At 39.9% G+C, this 21128-nt stretch overlaps 1 protein-coding gene across 3 annotated transcripts; it reads left to right on the forward strand.

The window, feature by feature from the left end:
* The first annotated feature begins 4941 nt into the window (after nt 1-4941).
* Nucleotides 4942-20063, forward strand: lhx9 (LIM homeobox 9). Of its 3 annotated transcripts, none has more exons than XM_015049347.1 (6): nt 4942-5036; nt 8556-8813; nt 9542-9744; nt 10522-10877; nt 14469-14671; nt 15214-16561. In XM_015049347.1, exons 2-6 carry the CDS (start codon nt 8634-8636, stop codon nt 15466-15468), a joined length of 1197 nt encoding a protein of 398 aa, XP_014904833.1. In that variant the 5' UTR covers nt 4942-5036; nt 8556-8633; the 3' UTR covers nt 15469-16561. The 3 variants fall into 3 exon arrangements, with proteins under 3 accessions (XP_014904833.1, XP_014904832.1, XP_014904834.1); XM_015049346.1 differs by having other exon boundaries at nt 4943-5036; nt 10519-10877; XM_015049348.1 differs by lacking the exon at nt 15214-16561 and adding an exon at nt 17838-20063 and having other exon boundaries at nt 4945-5036; nt 10519-10877.
* The last annotated feature ends 1065 nt before the right edge of the window (nt 20064-21128 follow it).

The raw sequence follows: 21128 nt of genomic DNA on the forward strand, positions 1-21128 counted from the left end.
TTTTTTTCCAGTGGTCCTAGTCCTCTTCTGTATAATTATGATTATTTTCTGCTTACTGTTAATGAAAATCTGACAAAGATTAGAATATTACTTCAGATCAATAAAAATGTTTTACTGCAGAAATGTATGTTTGATGCCTAATTAAATAAAGGTCGTTATTTTCAAAGGTAGTTGAATCACATATTCTAATCTATTGAATATCAATATTGGCTTTTGGGGGTAAAACAAATGTGAACATATGAGCAAACACTCCAGATTCACTTGCCCTCCTCACTGCAGATCTGCTGCTGCACTACAACTGTCAGGCAGACATATGAGGTTTTTATTTCAGGCATTTTGGACTGAACATCTCTGACCCTCAGCCGGAGCATATGCTGCACTGGAGCAGAGTGGCAGCTCTACACCGTGTGCCTTTCTGCAGGACGATGCCACTAGCCGCAGAGAAAGAGAGAGAGCTGTCCAGATCGGATCTGCGTGCAGACGGGCTCTAGTCACAACCAGTTGACAGGCCAAGCAGCCCCCACCATCTCACAGAGCCTCAGCAACCCCGCGGCCAAAGGCCCCAACCGCAGCCAGTAAAAGTGTCTCCATCACTGTTGGACAGACCAGCCAGGAACTGACACAGGGTTGGCATGAAGACAGGAAAAAAAAAAAAAAAAACCTTGAGTGTCAGCCTTATGATGGCTGAAAGGAACATCAGTAACTAGCCGGGCACTGCTTTGTACGTTTGTGTGTGCGCGCGCGCCCGCGCCGCCGCGCGCACGCGTGTCTTGATATTCAAGCAGCATTTGAGCAGCCCCTACATCAACGTCTGGTCCTTCTACACAGACAGTGTCAGCTCGCCTCGGGGCAGCAGCCTCCGCAGTGGTCATATGGACAACCGCATCCCTGTGGTAGAATTAGTGATAAAAAAAAAAAAACACACGCGGCCGCTGAGTGATAGTCAGCGCACCAGATTCCTTTGGACAGACAGGGCTGCAAATAGCACAGAGGAGCTGCCTCTCCCTCAGACCGCAACTGGTGGTCAGGCTCATGCCAGGCGGAGCCGCGGCCGCCAGATGAGCCCAGATGAAAGTCAGGGGCAGTCAAAGGCACCTAGGAGCCCGAGGAGCGCTCTGGCCTGTTTATCCCCTCCCTGGTTCTACATTAAAGCGCTCATATCTGTGATTTCTTGTCACACCCATCCAGACAATGTCATTGCTTTCTTTACATCGCGTCTTTAAGAGAAAGGTGACCGTTTGCGGAACTAGTTAGGTTTACTTGAATAGAAGGTACTTTTAGGAGTTTTTTTTGTGTGTGTGCGTTTTGAAGTATCGCTACTCTTACGTGAGTAATATTTCTGGATACTCTACCCACTGCGAGCAACTGAATGAAAAACACCAAAAAATTCACGCCTACAATGTTTGTTAAAATTTTATAAGCTTTACATTGAAAGAAATCTATTTCCACTTAACTTTATGTTTTGATCAGTTACTCGGTACTTGAGTAGCATTTTTAGCAAATACAATTTTACTCTGACTTCAGTGATTTCTTGGATGGATTTTCTTTTACTTGAGTAAAAATATGTTGAAGCATTGGTACTTGATTAAAATTTCTCCAAGCAGCTTTACTGAATGAAGAACACCAAAAATTCAGTTTTTGTTAAAGTTTCATGAGTTTTACATGGAAAGAAATTGATTTGGAAAAAATGTTTCCATTTATCTTATTTTTTAGTTATATTTATATGAATTATGCTATTGTAGGCCTTTACAATACCAACATTTTCATGTAACTTTATATTTTGGTCTGAATGATGGTAAAATCGTTTAAATATTAAGTACTTGAATAAAAGTACTTGTTACTTTTACTCAAAAGTATCAAGTACTTCTGAATAAAATTCAAGTATTGATTAAAAGTAGCCCTGAGTCGCCTTTTTACCAAATATATTTTTACTCTACTTGAGTAAAAATTCTGGATCCTCAACCCACTATGAGTGACTTCACTGAATGAAACTTGTTTCAACCAAAAATTCACCAGACACACACCTGCAGTTTTTGTTACAGTTTCCTAAGTTTTATATTGAAAGAAACTGATTTTGAAACTTGTTTCTCTTGCCTGATGTTGTTATTTTGTAATTATGTGACTTACATGAATTACTTTTATTTAAGATTTGTGATATACCAGCATTTCCTCGTTTTGGTCTGTCTGATTTAGTCATTTTTAAATCTTAAATGATTGACGTTTTGATCAGTTACTCTGTACTCGAGTCGTCATTTTACCAAATACTTTTTTACTCTTGAGAAATAATTTTCACTTGAGTGAAAATACGTTGAAGTAGTGCTTCTCTTACTTGAGGACAATTTTTTTTGGCTACTCTACCCACCTCTGTCCATTTGACAACATAACCTGAACCAGTATATTATGATACAGAACATCCATCTATTATGTTTCCATGTCCTTTCTAGTGTGGCCAGATCTGGACTAATACACGCACCATTCCCCGGGAGGATACGGCGTCCCCAGAGGAGCCGGAGGAGTGTGTTTATGTGTGTGTGTGATGGTGGAGCTTCTCTCCGATGCAGGGAGGGGAGGCAGGCAGCAGTTGGTGTGCAGAGAGCAGAGGCTCAGGCTGGCTAGTTAAGAGCTTCTCTCTCCTATCCTCCATCTGCCAGGGACCGGGGTTGTGATTTGAGCTCCAGCAGAGCAGAGCAGGGAGGAGATCGAAGGAGGGAGGGAAGGGAAGGGAAAGATAGAGGGAGATAAAAGGAGGGGGGGGGAGTAGAGGAAGCAGGGAGTTTGAGTTAGATAGAAATGACCAACAAGAAATGCAAAAACATAACTATAATCTCAGCAGAAGATTTGATTAAGCTGCTTTAAAATCAAGTAAATCGGCTGCTCTGATATTTCCCGTTTCCATCAAAAATGTTCCCTTCATGGTCATTTTGTGCCTGTAAACATCTCTCCATCCTTTCACCCACCCACCCAGGCTCCATGTGACTGTGATACATGTGACTATAAAGCTTTACAGTGCTTCTCTCCTCCCTCTCTTCCTCCTCCTCCTCAGCCCCCCTCCACCCTCTCTCCCCTTCCCTTTCCTTCATTCTGTCAGTGTTTAGCTTGTGGTTCCCTGCTCCACAGTGGATCCTGGGAGAGCCTTCCCTCCACCACCACCACCACCTCCTCCTCCACCTCCTTTCCTGTCCACGCTCGGGGAGAGCTGCTCTGCAAGACAGAGTGTCACTGGAGGTGACCCAGAAATGATAACTCCACATGAACCTTGGATGAGTGGCAATCCAGCCCACCATGTCCTGCAGCAGATCGGAGCCACGGCGTCCGGGACGGGTCGCACCGAGGAGCCCAGGCGGGACGCCGAGCCGCGCGTGTTTCTGGGTGTCAGGCGCGGAGAAGCCGCCACGTGCGCGTTGACGTGCCGTGCGTGGCGCGCTGTGAAACGGATCTCGCCGTCGCTGCATTATTGATGAGATGCACTGTGATGTCAACCCAGGCTGAAGAAGCAAAGCAAAATGACTGTTAGCAGTGTGGCACATGATCGTTTATGCAGAGGAGTAATTAATTGTCACCCTTTTGCTCCCAGCACCACTGTACTCTGTTAACTTGTTGTCATTTGAAATCTGTCCATCTGAGCCTCCATGTGCATGTGTGTGTGTGTGTGTGTGTGTGTGTGTGTGTGTGTGTGTTGTTCTCCTTGGACATCCTATTCTGGATGCTGCCCATTTCCTCATTTATTTAACAATAAACATGCAGTTCAAATGGAGCCAGCACTTTATGCTCTTTAATGTAACAGATGGTTGTCATGTTATCGTTTAGCCTGCCAGAAAATAAATAATAAAACCTCTCCAAATGAAGTCACCTTTTCTCAACTTTATCCTCTTAATTGAGATAAAATGGTGATGATAAAAGTGAATTATGATTTAAGGAATATTTCAGGAAGATGAAAGTTGACATGGTTTGATTCTTCCTACAAAAACGTGCTGATTTCTAATTTCTATCATTTTAAATTATTGTTATTGTTAAATTACAATTTCCATGCATGATAATTATGGGTAGGATCGTAAGGGGACAAATATGAACCTAGAGATGAATTAGTATTAAATTTATTATGGGATTTTCTGCAACTTTTATTCATGTCATGTGCACCTTTGTAATCTTTCTAAAATGTGCAATATAAATATTTTATATTATCTTTAAAAAAATAATTTTAAATCAGACATTATTCGTAATAAATATGTTTTCTGGGTAATAATCATCATTCAAAAACAAGAGAGAGTGAGGGGTAAAAACTGTAATGATTAAATCACTGCTGTGAGTTTAGGCTCCACTTTGTGTGTTCCCGTCTGCGAAAACACACAAATGAACGCGCAGTGTGTTATTTCAATTTGGCCTGTGCTTATTGAAGACAGAAGCCATTCTTGTTTTGCAGCTGTGTGTTGCTGTGCTCCACATCTTCTGATTGATCGAGTTTGACTGCGCACCTTTATTCCTGCATATTCACACGAACCTCTGCAGACAGTCAGAACCTGAAGCTGCTGCCGTTCCCTTCTAATCTCTATGCAAACACAAACATTCACGGCTGCTGGTGCGTTTTGTGACCGTGACTCTCATTTGCGTTGATTGCAGATGCATTAACGTTTTGCATTACCCGGGTTGCTAAGATTTAAAAATAATAATAACAATAATGCCTTTTATAATTTTACAGCCGCTTTTAAACTCAGTTTCTGTTCTTGTTTGGGAATGAAATCCTCCATGCAGAGGAGGCCATTGGCTCGTGCCTTCCCGTTCTCCTGTTTGATGCTCTCTGTTGAGGGCTTTCTGCATGTAAGAGAGAGGGGAATATTTAAATGTCTTGTGTTTTAATTGACGCACGAACGGGAGCTGCGCGCTCTGAAACGAGGACCACCCGTCCCCCCCCCCCCCCCCCCCCCCATATCCCCCATCTACAGGCAGCGTCTCCTCCGCCTGTCTGTCTCCTCTGCTCTGCGCGCACAGTCCGCAGCTCCTCCGCCTGCGCGCCGCACAGGGGGATCTCACAGCCTCAGGTAAGACCCTTTCTGCAACTCTTCAGTCTTGGGGCGATAATAACACAGAGCGGGGCTTGATTTGACGGAAAAAACTGGAGGAAATCGACGGAGGAATGTGGGTTGAGAAATGCGCGCGGCACATGTGAGGATGTAACGATGACACGGTTGATATTCTGCAGGATGAACCGGGATGTGATGGAAGGTAAGGCCACGGATTGATTTTTTTTTTTTTTTTTTGGTGCTGCCAGCAAATCTGTGATCGTTTATTGGCCAAACTCTGGATTTTGCAGGTGGCTTTAAAGTATGAAAAAAACAAAACAATAAAAACAACAAAAAAACCAAAAAACCAAAAACGCGTTAAACCATCAAAATCCAGGCGTTTTAATTTGGATCTGAGAACTTTTACAGTTTAGATTTATAAGAGTCTCTGCTCTCTGACGATATACGAAAATAAGGGGGTAAAAATGGACGTTTGCAATTTGTATTATTTAGGTAATTGGTAATTACCTAAATAATAATAGTAATTACCTATATATATATATATATATATATATATATATATATATATATATATATATATATATATATATATACAATCAATAAATCACGCTTTTCATTAATCCTTCAAAATAAAACTCTTTCACGTCTTAATATGGTAAATGTTTTTTTAGCTTGATTTACGCCTAGAGTGTATAATAATGATTAAAGTCTAACTCTAAAATCGTTTTTTTTTCTTTTTCTTTTTTTTTTTTTTTACAAATAAATAAATAAATTACAAAGGGCTCGTAAGTTCATGGTTGCGAATAGAGATGGGGAAGAAATAAAACAAAACGACGGCAACAAAGAGCTGATTTCTTCATCCCCTTGGTGTTCACTGACACACTGCTTAAACCCTCTTCAGTCAAATGAAATGTCACCGCTGGAGGCAATGGGTCAAAACTAACGAGACAAAAAAAAATACATTATCTTGTACATGTTAGACTTTTAAACTTATGCGTTTGGATGAACAAAAAATGCATAAATGCGCAAGTTCCTATTTTCTAAAGGAGGGAGAAAAAAAATCAGCGGCGTGAATGAATTTCACACAGAGATGGCTTGCTCCTTTTTTCCCCCTCTCGGGGTGTCTTTGTCCAGGTGAAATGCGATCCGTTTTGTCCATTCTCACCGCTTTGCGGCTGCTGCTGAGACCCTGACAGAGAGCAAATGAAGGTTTCTGCTCTGAGAACAGCTGCAGCTCCAGCCCGTCCAGGAAGGTTCAGGCTTCAGCTTACAGCGCTGCTATCAAGGGGCCTCCAATTAAAGCCAACACAACTTCACTGGGGGGGCGAGAGAGAGAGAGAGAGAGAGAGAGAGAGAGAGAAGTGGGGAGGCGGGTGGGGGGGGTCATGATGATCTTACATGTGTTGAAATGAAGCATCCACACCTGCAAACCCTCCTGAGCATGTGTAAATCTATTATTTGAGCTATAATGTCACTTTATGAGTATTTACCTAATCAAGTTAATTATTAGAACAGCAATAAGGCCGGTATCCCCCGGCTGGACTTAAAGCTGGCCTACAGGGGCAGTAACCCAGGGCCCATAGCAATGGGGGCGTTAAGACAAATTTAATATTTTTATGTAGATTTTATTTATGAAAAAAAAAAAGTTAGAATATATCAGTGCATATATCTTGCAGGCCATACTCCACATCTGCTTTCTTCACATTGTGTATTCAGCCCTAGCATGCATGGCACCATAAACATTTAGGCCTTTCTTGTGTGAGTGTGTTTCCAGAACTGACACTGTTGCTTTTCTTTTTTTTATGAGGATTTGTGTTTGTTTGTTTTGAAAGAGCAGTTTAAAAAGACCATCTCAGAAAAACTATTTGTATGTGAATAAGGCATAAAACTTCAAAGTTAATGTGCAACAAACTAATTAGTGAATAGGGCACCAAAACTGGCTCCATCCCAGGGCCCCCCATGCTCCTAAATCCGGCCCTGTGTGAGCCTGGGTAGTTTTCACTCCCTTCTTGGACTGCAACTGAAACTCTTTAAGTCTGGCCCTTCTTCTTTTTTTATTTCATATAAAACAGCTTTCGCACACCCTTTAAAAGTGACACTGATCTTTATTATATTGCTCCACAGTGGCTCTCATGAAATGCAATATTTAATAGAATTTCATGCAATCTTTTTGGAAAATATTACCAAAAAATAATGGTGAAGCTCCGTCACATCAAGTCTCCTGTTGGTAAATAAGGTTTTCACGACTTACAAGAGATGAAATGTGTTGATGAGCCCAAGATTCCTGCAAAAATGTGACACATAATGGAAAGGAGAGGGAGTTTTGTTCTGCATGACATTTACAGGTACATATTAATGTGTTTTTATCACACACATTGTGGAAAGAGAACATTTACTTCTTGGAGTAAAAAAAAATCTGATTTTTCATAAATGGAAATAGAGATGAATTTGGTCTATGCAAAAGTATACATACAATGTTTATCCTAATTTTTTCAGTTAAAAATGAACATTGTGTTTTGGACAAAATCCTAATAATATGCTTTATTTTACATTTTTATTATTATCATTATTATTTCAAAATGGTATCAATGCAACCTGTTCCCGCCTTCTACGCTGTCACAGATCTCTGCCCCGCCCCAGCTGTACAGCAGGAAGATTTATTGCGTTATTTCAGGGCATAAAAACACACGACTTGAGCCAAATAGGTGGTTTCAGAATAAAACTGTCCGTAAACGCAACACAGTGAGAAATGTAGTTTTTCTTCTATTTCTTTTATATGTATTTACAAAAAAATCTTTATATTTACTAAGCTTTGGATGCATATTTAAGTATATCAGTTACATACAATCTATAAAATATGCATAATATAATATAATATAATATAATATAATATAATATAATATAATATAATATTTTGGTTTATTTCAGGTAGATGTTTTTTAAAGCCCGATAAAGGCAATGAAAACGTGAGGATAAAGTGATGCTTTTTGATGAAATAGTGACAGCTCTTTGTTGGTGAATAGAAAATCAGAGGTGAAACTGAGAGAGAGAGAGAGAGAGAGAGAGAGAGAGAGAGAGAGAGAGAGAGGGGACTCCTCCTACCAAATTATTCAGACTGGGCCGGCTCTGCTCTGCTCTCTTCACAAATACAACACGGTTCTCAAATCCAGGCAGTCCCAACCTGACCTCCAAGCACCGAGGAACCCCCTCCCTTCCTCCTGCAGCACAAAAAGAAGAAACCCAAAACTTTGTGACATTATTTTTTGGCAACTGCTCACACTGTAGCCCCCTCCTACTCCCCTGGTCCCCCTCCACCACAGCTTCTACATCGTTTTGTCGCATCATTTGGACTATATACTTTTTTTTCTTCTTCTTTTACTGGATGAGAGACATTCACGGGAAGCAGGAATTCAGCGCCTCTCCTCCTGTCCCACCCATGCTGTAGTTTTTTTCTGCTTTCAGCCGAGGAGGTGGTCTAAATCACCAGGGTTTGGTTTGTTTTTGTTTTTTTTTTCTCCTGTTTTGTGTTTTGTGTAGAGCCCAGTCGGATGCGCTGAGAAAAACAAAAAAAGAGAGAAAGAAAGGAAAACGGGGCGCAGCGCAGAGGCACGGTATATGGAAGTTGTGAGCTGCAAAACAGAGGCGAGCAGTTGCACGTTGTGTCCAGGACCGGGAGCCATGCTTTTCCACGGGATCTCCGGGGATCACATCCAAGGGATCATGGAGGAGATGGAGAGAAGGACGAAGACGGAGTCGCGCCTGGCGAAGGGCATGCAGCTCAACGGCAGGGAGTCGGTAAGAACCGCGGAGATAGAGCTGAAATTCAGACCAAAATTCATTTTTTAATACTCGATCATGTCAAGTGACGTGATACTGTGTTGTTTCTAAGGTAAGCAGACCTGAGCTGCATTAACATCTTTATTGGCACTTATTTTCAACTTAATAATGTGCTTGAATTTTTCTAATTTGAAATACAACTGAATAATGTATTATGAAAAATAAAATAATTATTCTTATTGAAATATTAAATACGGTTCTTCTAAAACCCCCCCAAAAAACTCAAAAGAGACCAAAAGCAATATATTTGAAGTATATCTAAATAATTTGACAATTTGACACCTTGTGGTTATTTTTATATTTATTATTATGATTATTATTATTATTATTATTAGAATTATTAGATTTACATTAAACAAAAAGTGTAGATGTTTTGTACTAAACAGATTAGATAAAACAGCTACCCAAGGAAAAACAAAAAAACGACAAATATTTAACTCCGTACTTAATTTTTCTGCTGTTTCGTATTTAACCTCATCTGGTTCGAGATGTAACAATAAAATGTTTATTAAAAAAATTATATATATATATATATATATATATATATATATATATATATATATATATATATATATATATATATACACACACATAAATTCATATTTGTTTGTGTATAACCAATTTTATATAAATGAACGAATTGGTTTCGTAATCTTCCCCCTTTCACACCTTGTTTTGTTCCCCAGACCATGACCTCCATGAGCCCGGAGAAGCCTGCCCTGTGCGCCGGCTGCGGTGGGAAGATCTCGGACAGATACTACCTCCTGGCCGTGGACAAACAGTGGCATCTGCGCTGCCTCAAATGCTGTGAATGTAAGCTGGCGCTGGAATCGGAGCTGACGTGCTTTGCCAAGGATGGGAGTATTTATTGCAAGGAGGATTACTACAGGTAAGAAGACCTTGGATAAACATCGGCGCGCTCTGGTTTTAAATGCTCAGCTCTTTAGTGTAGCCATGTCAATATAAACCTTGATTCAAGAATCTGCTTTAGGCCTCATTCTTGCACACTAACATCATAATGGTGATCCTGGAAACAAGTTTTGATACTAAAATTCCAGTGTATTCGGCACTGGCTCAGGCAGGAATGCTGTGACTATAATGCTAACCACATGGACATGAATGCATGAGTCACCGTCTCTTTTTCCTTGCGCCTTTTACTCGTTTTGAGCTTTATAAGCCATCGTTTAGTTTTAAAGTAACCCATTTGTGGCTTTTTTCCTGGGCGCTGTTGAGCTTTCCCCACATTCTCACATTGAAATAAAGCGGGCATGCGTGCTACCTGGAATGCCATCATTAATACAAAATACAACTGTAAAATCAGAAGCATTTTTTGCTTACTTCTATTTTGTTTTATTAACAAATATGACGCTAATTGATTGTGTTGTATGGAGCAATGACTGAGGTTAAGGCTGAGTTTTTCTACATTTAAGGGAGAAACGGTTTAAACACACACGCACACACTCAGTTACAGGCCAGATGTGGCTATTAGCGACATCAAAGTGCGGGCCTATACGTGCATACATTATTACTGAGTCACACACACGTTTCACCTCACCTGAACACTGTAACCCCCCCACGTTAGCCAGCTTCAAGTTAGCATTCAGTCACATTGGAGATTATTTTATGTATGCGGGGTTTTTTTTTGACGATGCGTCTGTTCCAGAAGGTTCTCCGTGCAGAGGTGCGCGCGCTGCCACCTCGGGATATCCGCCTCGGAGATGGTGATGCGAGCGCGCGACTCCGTGTACCACCTGAGCTGCTTCACGTGCACCACGTGCAACAAAACCCTGACCACGGGCGACCACTTCGGCATGAAGGACAGCCTGGTGTACTGCAGGCTCCACTTCGAGACGCTGGTGCAGGGCCCGGACTACCATCCGCAGCTCAACTTCGCCGAGCTGGCGGCCAAAGGCGGCGGCCTCGCGCTGCCCTACTTCAACGGCACGGGGACGGCGCAGAAAGGGAGGCCGCGCAAGAGGAAGAGCCCGGCCATGGGGATAGACATACCCAGCTACAACACAGGTGAGTGGTCCAGGGGGTGGGGCCTCACACGTTCACATGCATGGGCTTTTATTTTTATTTTTATTTTCTAACCCGGATCTAAATGAACTATTTGACCTTAAAAATTGGACCGGTCCAGCAGCAGCAGAGCAAAGTTAGACGAATCCCCCCCCCCCCCCTCGCATAATTTTTGCAGAATATTAATTGCTGCGGTGGCCTACATCCTAAAAGCTCCCATGAGCCGATGGAAGGTTGACTTTGAAAGCTTTTACTGAAATTTGTCAAGCAAGTTTCTTGATGTGGAAAACTGCTTCTCTTTGGGGACGCTCCTTTTGATTCCGTCTTTTCAGCTCCTTTTCACTCAGAATCAGAATAAATAAATAAATAAATAAATATCGGATTATTGTTATTAATATATATAGATTTTTACAATTTTTCTTTTTGATTTTAAGAAGATAAATATTGCTTCCGTTACGCATAAAATCCTTTGTTCTCCAATCTGATAAATTTCCTCGCACTGCGCTCTAAAAACCCGCGTTCTACAGATTTTAAGATAAACACACGTCTCATTTAGGCCTTTAAAAAAGTAAAATAATAATAAAAACATTAAACATTATTTGAGGCTAGTTGAGCCTCAGCTTTCTGTTGAGGCGTCTTTTTACGCACCGTTTCCGAGGTTACACAAAGTAGCCCATAATCGAAATTTGACCTCTGCGTCAACCTGCTCGTCAACTTCTATAATTATATTGAATTTATATCTTGATGACTTTACAGTATTAGGGGGTAGGAGGAGGATTGCTTTGAGGGAAAAATATATATTTTACTAGTTTGTTCTTCCAAGCTACTAAACTGGATCCTCGCTGCGTAAACTTGCCTTAAATCGCCACTTTTCATCTGAAATCTTTCTTTTCAGTCGCCTGAATGTTACGACCCCGACCCCCCAACCTTCCCCGCTGCGTCCCCATTTTGTTGTCGCTTTCCGCGAATTAGTGTGCGGTTGAGAAAGTTTGTCATTGTGCGCCCAGTTTCCCCTGCTCCCCCGCTGAATGGAACAGGGGGAGAAATAGGGGTAATCTGCGCGTTAATTGTTCCTTGTTAATTGAAGGTGACGTTGGAATCCCTGGCCTCCTGCGCGGCGGTCAGTGCGGTTCTCAGGGACAGAGCAGCTCCGCGCACAGGGGCCTGCAGCAGGGACAGGCACAGGGCACTGTACTGTCCGAGCTGCGCTCGACAGGAAGGAAAAAAAAAAAAGAAAAAGAAAAAAAAAAGCTTTATTTTCCCCAAACACAACTGCGAAGGATTATGCAAATCTTAAAGTTCCCACTGTTGCTTTTATAGGAAGCAGGATAGCTTTTGCGATTTGTTTACGCTCCACAATGCCGTCACAACAGGAAAAAAAAAAACAAAACAAAGCAAAAAAACAAAACAACACTGACAGGCAATTGTAAATCTCACAGCTAAATGATGTCCGTATTAATTCATTAAGCTCCAGACGCAGTAAAAGTCCCAGTGGGAATGTCTCATATGGGACTCTTTAATAGAAAAACATAGATAGATAGATAGATAGATAGATAGATAGATAGATAGATAGATAGATAGATAGATAGATAGATAGATAGATAGATAGATAGATAGATTATTTTAATAATAATTTTAAAAATGTGTTCGTCTAATACTCCACAACATTAAAGTGAAACTGAGTCACAGCAGGTAAAAAGTTAAACTGAATAATTCAAAGCGGTAAAAAGCCACTTACAGACAATAATAAATCCCTCCGATAAATTTAGTCTACATTACGTCATTATTAGGCAGCACAGACACAGTAAAGGTCCCATGGGATTATTTAATTTCTTAATTTATTTGTAGAATATAATAGATTGAAACTGTGTATTTTATATACATACATGCAACAATATAAACATATAAAATCAAGTTTAGACTTTTTTTCTTTTGCTGCTCTGTAACTTTATTTATACAAACAAATTTATATCACTTGTATTCTTTATTTTGGGTCTAATAAATGCTTCGGGTGAAAACTATAAAACATAAAGCTTCTCAGCTCCATCAGCAGGAGTATTATCCCCTCCTCCTTTCCTCTTTTGACTTTGCCATTTTGAACAGACTCAGTGTACATGTCCCATTACTGTCTCACACTGTTCATGTTAATACACCAACGTGTCAAACCCAGAGACTCACATTCCTGACAAATTGGAAGAGGTTTCGTTTGAGGTTTTGTTTGTGCTTCAGTAGGAACATCCGTGCATGTTTCCACCAGGGGAAAGGTGTGTATTCCCCACCGCTCGGTGAACACGTTGCTCTCCTATGCATATGGAGACCCCTAGTGGGTGATGCTGAGAGAAACACCGTCCAGTGAGGACTGGAGCACAGAAAGCAGACAGATGGATGCATTCACGATGCTTTAAAATAGTAATAATAAAGAAAGAAGTTTTTATGCGTCTTATTTTTGTCCTACATGAAAGAGCAGATTTTAAGCACATGTTTTATAACATTATATAAAATCTATCTCTCCTATAATTAAGCTGCTAGTGTTTTTGCTCTCTAGGTAATAAACTATATACACATTATCTTACTATCCTCAAATAAAAACACAACTCCACAAAAAAAAAAAAAATCAATGCAATGTCCTTTTTTGAACATTAGATTTTCACTCATTTGCAGGGAAAATTATAAAAGTCCAACCTTAGCAAACCAAATTTCTATACTTTAAAAGAAGGAAATGATCTGTTTGCCAGGCCAAAAAGTTTCTGCAACAATTTACCAACTTTCGGAAATAGTGTGATTCTTTCTGTCACGCTGATAAATGCTGGAGCATCTGTGGAGCGTTTAGCCAAGCATGCATACCGTTCAGTGAATCCATTTCAGGTGTTTTACTTTCAAAGCTGCTGACAAATGAGGCCCATTAGGCCTATTAGTCCCTGCAAACACAAGCAGAGAGCATTTAGCCTGGTTCCAGTGTTACTGTAATGATTTGTAATAATTCATCAAACTGTTGGCTCTATTTTGGTTGGTTTTAAAACTTATATATTTTAGATGGAACGACAGTAGATTCCAGTTGTATGTTGCGTCCGTATTGGTTAATACATATGTTAATCATCATGCTCTCGCCTCGTACCAACCAACAAATGTGTAAACAAACTTTTCAAATCGGACAGCATGTGATTCATTTTTGCTGAGAAAACAATTCTGACTAAAATAATATGTTTATTCACTAATAAACCCTTGATTTTAGCCATATTTTGATGTAAATTGTATTTTTTCTTATCAGTCTCCGAGTGCATTACATCATCTGGAGGCAAATTAAGTTATTTGGAGCAACTTAAATCAATTTTAGGGTTGTTTTATTTGTAAGGAAGAAATTGTTCAATTTTTTTTTAATCATCTTCCAATTAAAACCAGAGGTGCAAACTTTAGATTAATCCAATGCATCAGAATAGTTTTTGCAAACAGTGAAATGCAGATATTTATCCACTCAAATAACTTACATTTTTGGCAGGATTGAGAATATTTTTTGAAATTCTAGTCTCCAAATGAGTGTTTCTGAATCCGCGCTTCATTGTTCTGACTGTGCTCTGCTCCCTGGCCTTTGTGCAGGCTGCAACGAGAACGACACCGACCACTTGGACCGAGACCAGCAGGCCTACGCTCCGACGCAGAAGACCAAGCGCATGCGGACCTCCTTTAAGCACCATCAGCTCCGGACAATGAAATCCTACTTTGCCATCAACCACAACCCGGACGCCAAGGACTTAAAGCAGCTGGCTCAGAAAACAGGCCTCACTAAGAGAGTTCTGCAGGTAAGCAAGCAGCCATTCCTCTTTACTGATGTTTTCATCCCTCACACTGAGTGTTTGCATCCCTCTCCCCCTCTAACTCCCCTTGTTTCACGCCATCAATTTCATCTCTTTTAGTTTTGCTTTGTTTTGTTGTTCCATAGTCGTTAGATGTACATCCAGGGGCCTTTACATTAAATTTCCTAACTGTTAAATGCTATTTTTTTCTAGAAAATTGAAAAGTAGTAATAAAGAATGCAACCAAAAGCTAAACACTGTTATATTACTCATAATGAGAGTGCATATTTTCTTTATAGCTGCAGCTCTTGCATTAAAAAAAAATAGGTGCAGGATTTTGATTTGATTTACTGTCAAAATCACACAATAGTTCAAAAATAATGATCATATTATAAAGGTTTATATATCTAAAGAGAAGGGAAACTGCAGTAAAACCTGTCATAATTTGATATGTAATGATTTGGTGCTTTCTTTAAAATAACAATAATAAAAAACAACAACTATACTTAAACACAAAAAGTAAAAGCCACACTGGGATTGGTTTGCAGGTTTGGTTCCAAAACGCAAGAGCCAAATTCAGAAGGAACGTTTTGCGACAGGAGAATGGAGGTGTTGATAAGGCTGATGGCACCTCACTCCCTCCACCCTCATCCGACAGTGGGGCCCTGACCCCCCCCTCCAGCGCGGCCACACTAACAGACCTGACAAACCCCTCTATCACTGTAGTGACCTCTGTCACCTCTAGTTTGGACAGCCATGATTCGGGGAGCCCTTCGCAAACTACCTTGACAAACCTTTTCTAACAAGCTATCTCTATCAGACTGATTGTTATTTCAACTGAGTTTTGTTTTTGCTCTTTTTTTTTTGGACTTTCTTTAAGTTTTTTTTTTCTTCAACTTACATTTATTTTTGTAAATGACACCTTTAAAATGAAGCAGAGACAAGTCCTGGGAAGAGACAGTGCTGTACTGTGTACACAAACAGGAACAACAACGGCTACAACAGCAGCGACCACTTAGGAAATTTCTTTAATGTGTAGCATCTCAAGCTGCAAAGATTGACTTTTGGATTCTTGGACTTATTTGGGGTTAAAGAGATTGAAAAAAATTGTCTTGGATTGCAGATTTTATTCGAGGGGAAAAAAAACTTGAAACTTGGCTGGAAATTTAGACTCTGTCTGATCTGACTTAATTTGTGTATTTGTAGTAAAATATGTTTGAAACACGCCCTCCCTAATTTATTGTTAATTGGTGAAATAAAAAAAATAATAAATTAGTGCCAGAAGTATGTATATGTATGCACTGTGTTCGCACTATCAAGATTTTTTTAATTTCTTTGGTTCTGCGTTGGAATAATTTGGAAAACCTGTCGAATGTTCTGTATATGGGTAACTCCAGAAAACAGGCTTTAATTAATACCGAATGTTTTCAGTCTGAGAGGCTGACTTTGATGGAATCAGACGCCGGCAATCTGACAGAAGCTACATGTAAAAGCATCTAAATTTACATTGTAAAGCACCTAGACGGCCGCCAGACAGAAGCTGAAACCACACACGGGCGTTTTTCTCATGAATCCAGAAGCAAATCCCACACTCTGTGCAGTGGTAACTGTTCAGCGCATCCATTAGTGGAAACTGATGATTTAAGAAAAAGAAAATAAAAAGCAGCAGAAGAAATTCAGATCAGTTGGAATCACTCGTGTGTATGACAGAGCGCTTTCTGCTTTTGGGGACTTGCGGTTCTCACAGAGCCTGGTAAACATATCCACACACCCACAGCTAAACTCAGTTGCACAGTGACAACATACTGCCCAGAGAAAAGTGCATTATTGTCCTTATCATGTTGCTCAGGGTAATGACGTGATTTTAAATGTAAAACAAACAAAAAAAAAGAAAAAAAAAAAAAAAGAGTCGGGGGCTGAGAAATTAGGCGGTTGCGACGCTGCGGACTAGACTTTAGGAGCTGACAGAACCAGTCAAAACATCTGACCTCAGATGGGTGGAGTCGCGAGAAAAAGCCAGTAGGAAATCATTGTCCATGTGTTCCCTGTTTGTTACACTTTCTTTATTGACACTTGCCACTGAACAGACCAAAAAAATAATAGTTTAAAAAAAACAAAACCAACAACCCGCCCCTGTTTCTTCTGGCTGATAGATCGAGCGAGAAAACCTTCAGATTTCATTGTGAGCGTCACAGTTTGTTCTCCTGCAGAACAAAGTGCCGCTCTTGATCTACTTCATGAAGTAGACGCCTAACTCAGTTCTACTATGTGCCTTAATGCTATAACTTGGGAGAGAGTTTGTGAAATTCAGGATCTATGTGTTCTTTGTTAACTGACTCACATCCTTTTGGCGCCTCACTAGTTTTGTACTGTTTTGCATCTTATTTCCGAAGATCTTTTTATGGTGTATCCTGTTTTAAAAGTAAAAAAAAAACAAGAAAAAAAGTGGGCAGGAGGGAGGGGCAGCGATGTCATAGAAAGCATTTGTGCACTCTTTCAGATATAGTTGGGTAATCCAAGAACCTTATATATTGATCTTCGTGTTAATAGTTGAGTACAGTAAGTGTTCTATCAAGATTGTCCATGTTTCCCTGTTTCTTGATAAAGATGGTGTATAGAAACTATTTCCCCTTAAATATTTATGGACCAAACGGTTGTTATATATCTTATTAAATTTGTGTGAATAAAAATACTTTGCTTTAAACGGGTTTTTTATTTTTCATTTACACTTGCCATGTTTTTGTGTTCCTTCTTGAATGCAAGTTTATCACATCAGCAAATGCAAGAGAGAGAGAGGGAGAGAGGGAGCATGAGAGAGAGCATTCAGTAATTAAATACAAGCTAAACGTCTTCATTTTTGCTTCCATTTTTAATTTCTATTTCCTAATTTATGATGTTTATGGTTTTTTAACGTAATGCCCCATGGATTTGCATCTAAACCCTGCAGTCAGAAACATTGAAATTGCTTTTTAATGCATGAACATGGCTTTAAATTTTAAATAAAAGGAATGCTGCAAAGCACATATTGATTTCTATATCGATATGCATACGTCGTCTATATTTATGCATAACATATTGGTAAATCTAAAAAGTGAAGTGAGAGTAAAATGCAGACCGCGTAAAGCCAGGTTGCTCTGTAGTTAATATATTCTTACTCTATCGTTTCTTTCAGGGAGAACAAATCTTGGGGCATTACAGCCATACATCCCGACGTTTGAAAATTCCCTAAAGTATTAAGAGAAGGGGAAAACTTTGATGGGAATTCCTCACCATTGAAGACAAAGACAATTTTAGGATAAGATGATAGCAAATCGAGAACAAATAAAACAACCAACATTAAAAAAAAAAAAAAAATTGTGCCAGATGCAAATGTGAAACAGATTTTTTTTTTTTTTTGTCTTTTAAAGAGTAAAATGTTTGAATGCATCAGCAGAAGAGACCAGTGGTGTATGATATTTATGCTATCAGTGTGTAAAAGTGAAGATCTCTGTTTTGGAGTAGAAAATTGTAAAATTTTTCATGTGATATAGTTTAAAAAATTACTCACATAAAGAAAGGATGTGATTGAAGGACACCTAAAACAATGAGACAATATGGATGTTATTGGTATGAACACACACACACACACACACACACACACACACACACACACACACACACCACACACACACACAGACACATGCTGCTGCCCTCCTCCTACCCCCCATCCAAGATCCAGCTTGCTAAATAGAAGTTTTCTTTTGTCACAAGTGTCATTTCGTAAAACACATGGCCTCCTCGAGACTCGGCAGCAGGATGCCCATCAAATATGATGAGTGTATGAAGAGGACTGCAGAGCTGGAGCTTTGCCATCTGGCTGTGCTGAGGGAAGGAAGTATAAAAAGAGAGAGAGAGAGAGAGAAAGAGAGAGAGAAACAAAGTGGATAAAGAAGAGATCCTCATTCTTGCATGCACCTCATCATCTTGTTAACATTTTCCTCGAGGTTGTGTATAATTTCCTTTGATCCGCTGTATGATTTATTGTTTGCTGCAAAAATGAAGCACATGAATTATATACCTCCTGAGCAGGCAGCAGATAGGCACTGTTGCTTCAAGCTTATTTGTTCTTGACATTCAGCTTATAACTGTAAAGGGTGAAAAATGCATTCCTGGTTTCTCTTAGCTCATAACTGTGGTTATTTGTGGAAGCAGTATTTCTCTCGTGAGTCTCAGAACGTTGCTGAATATTTTTGGTTCTCACACTTGAGGTTCTTCATCAGTTACATTTCTTCTCAGCATCCCTTTTTTTTTTTTTTTTTGCTTAAAGCTGTTTGAAATGTGAGTCATGCAATTGCAGAAATAATTGTTTTTGTAATAAAGGTGAAAAAGCACTTTGTTTTCAGCATGATATGTGATGTACGGTGAATGGACAGCTGCTTCTGAATAAATTAGAATATCATTTCAAAAATCGCTTTTTATTTCAGTAATTTAACTGGAAAAGGTGAAACTTATATCGAGGTTCACAGGTTCATACTGTGGTTATATACTCTGAGATGCTTCTGTTTATTTTGATGATTATGGCTTACAACAACAACAACAACAACAACAAAAATTTAGTTTCTTATTCTTCCATTATTTTTCTATGCTATAGCAAAGTTATGTGAAAAACTTTAATGCTCAGGTGTCCAGCAGTCATCTGCGAAGAGAGTAAGTCAGAAAAATATCTTTGATGAAGAAGCTGGGAGTTCACAGACTGCTGTGTGTATGGAAAATTAAGTGGAAGGAAAAAGTGCAACGCTCATTTAATGGTTCTACGTAGATTAACAAGGCAGCTGGAGTCACTGATTCAGCAGGACTTGGACATCATTAGTGCAAAGCCATTGCTGAACCTGAAGCGTTTAGCAGAACTGGACTGGACTCACTGGTCCAAAGTCCTATTTCAACGTTTCATCTTAAAATCATGGTTCCAAAGTCTGGAGGAATAGTGGAGAGGTAATCCAAGTTGAAGTTCCTACAGACGTTGCAGACCAGCTCCACCACCTGCATGCTGCACCACGTTGATACAGTAATTCATGCAAAAGGAGCGATCAAGGACTGAGTGTAGATTCTCTGCTGTGGAGATTTCTCTACTAAAAATAATTTTTTATTGCTGTTATGTAGTCTTTTAATTTTCTGCAAAACAAAATTTAATTTTGGCTTTTCATTGGCTATAAACCATAGTCATCAAATAAAACAGAAATATTTACGTGATGTAAATTAGTCTGAGTGTTAAACTGCGGTTTTATCGGTGAAACTGAGCAGAATTTCTGATTTACAAAACTGTATCTGAATCTGCAAAGCGGGAGGTTTGGGGTTTGCGCTGTGTGGCACAAATGCTGGGTTTGCATTTCAAATAAAGACAGAGCCAGAAAAAAAAAAAGAAAGCCACACCAGTAAACAGGCTGGTGCTGGATTCCAACAATGTGGGGAAACGCTTCAGTCAGTCCGAGAGGAAAGCTGAGCCGCCGGGGCGCCTGAGCGCCGTGGCAGCAGGGCTTGTGTTCCTCGGGTCTGATGGGAGGAAGGTGGGCAGGTTTGACACCACACAGCTACGGGAAGCCCAGATGGAAGCAGAAACACAAACAAACACAGTCAGCCCCTGCTCCGGGTTCTGGAGCTGCTGCTTGGAAATTCTGGACAACGTCATGACTCCACACTGGCAAGAAATTCAGAGCTTCGCTTCTCACTGGAATGTATTTTATCTCCAATATATTTATTTTTAAGGCTGGCCTTCTTGAAAGGCTCTGTTTCGCCGTAAGGGTTGCTATATTCCAGTCAAAGTATTGTTTTGTGTTTTTTTTTTTTTTTTAAATAAAAAACGTGTTTATGTATTTGCACACCTGATGTGTTTTGGTCCTTTAACTTAAACAAGTAAAATAATTTCAGATGTCTGCCTGACACCGGCTACATTCAATGTAAAATCCAGGACATGCGCGGCATTGTGTGGAGCAGCAACAGGTAAGAACGGCGTCCTTCTGCTGACTGACATCCTCCTCTTCCTCTCTCATCTCCTCTCCCTGTTACAGTAAATGACAGCTGTGTACTCTGACTAAAACAATGCTGACAGGGCAGCATATTTTCTGTCACACAAAGAGTTTGTTCATAAATCTCAGCTGATCCTGACAAACGTAGCAGATAAAAGGAAACAGGAAAACCTTCCCTAAATGCCACTTTGGCTTAAATGTGTTTAAGATGCAGCTCTGGGTGGTTAACTGAGGTCACAGTGCATTAACAACGACTGGTTCATCATTTTGAATGCAGCTGCAGAAATAAAAACAGAGGGAATTAGCAAAGGATTTCTAAACTTCCTGGGTCAGGGGTCAACCTGTGGCTCTGGAGCCGTAAGAAGCTCTTTGAACTCCCTGCAAAGGGTCTTAATAAATGATAAAGAGCAAACTATTATAACAAATACAGGTTTTAGCTGTTTTCTGTTTTTTATGGAGCT

This window comes from Poecilia latipinna, unplaced genomic scaffold, assembly GCF_001443285.1.
Source record: "Poecilia latipinna isolate Pla-1442-1.1 unplaced genomic scaffold, P_latipinna-1.0 Scaffold941, whole genome shotgun sequence".
NCBI classification, from domain to species: domain Eukaryota; kingdom Metazoa; phylum Chordata; class Actinopteri; order Cyprinodontiformes; family Poeciliidae; genus Poecilia; species Poecilia latipinna.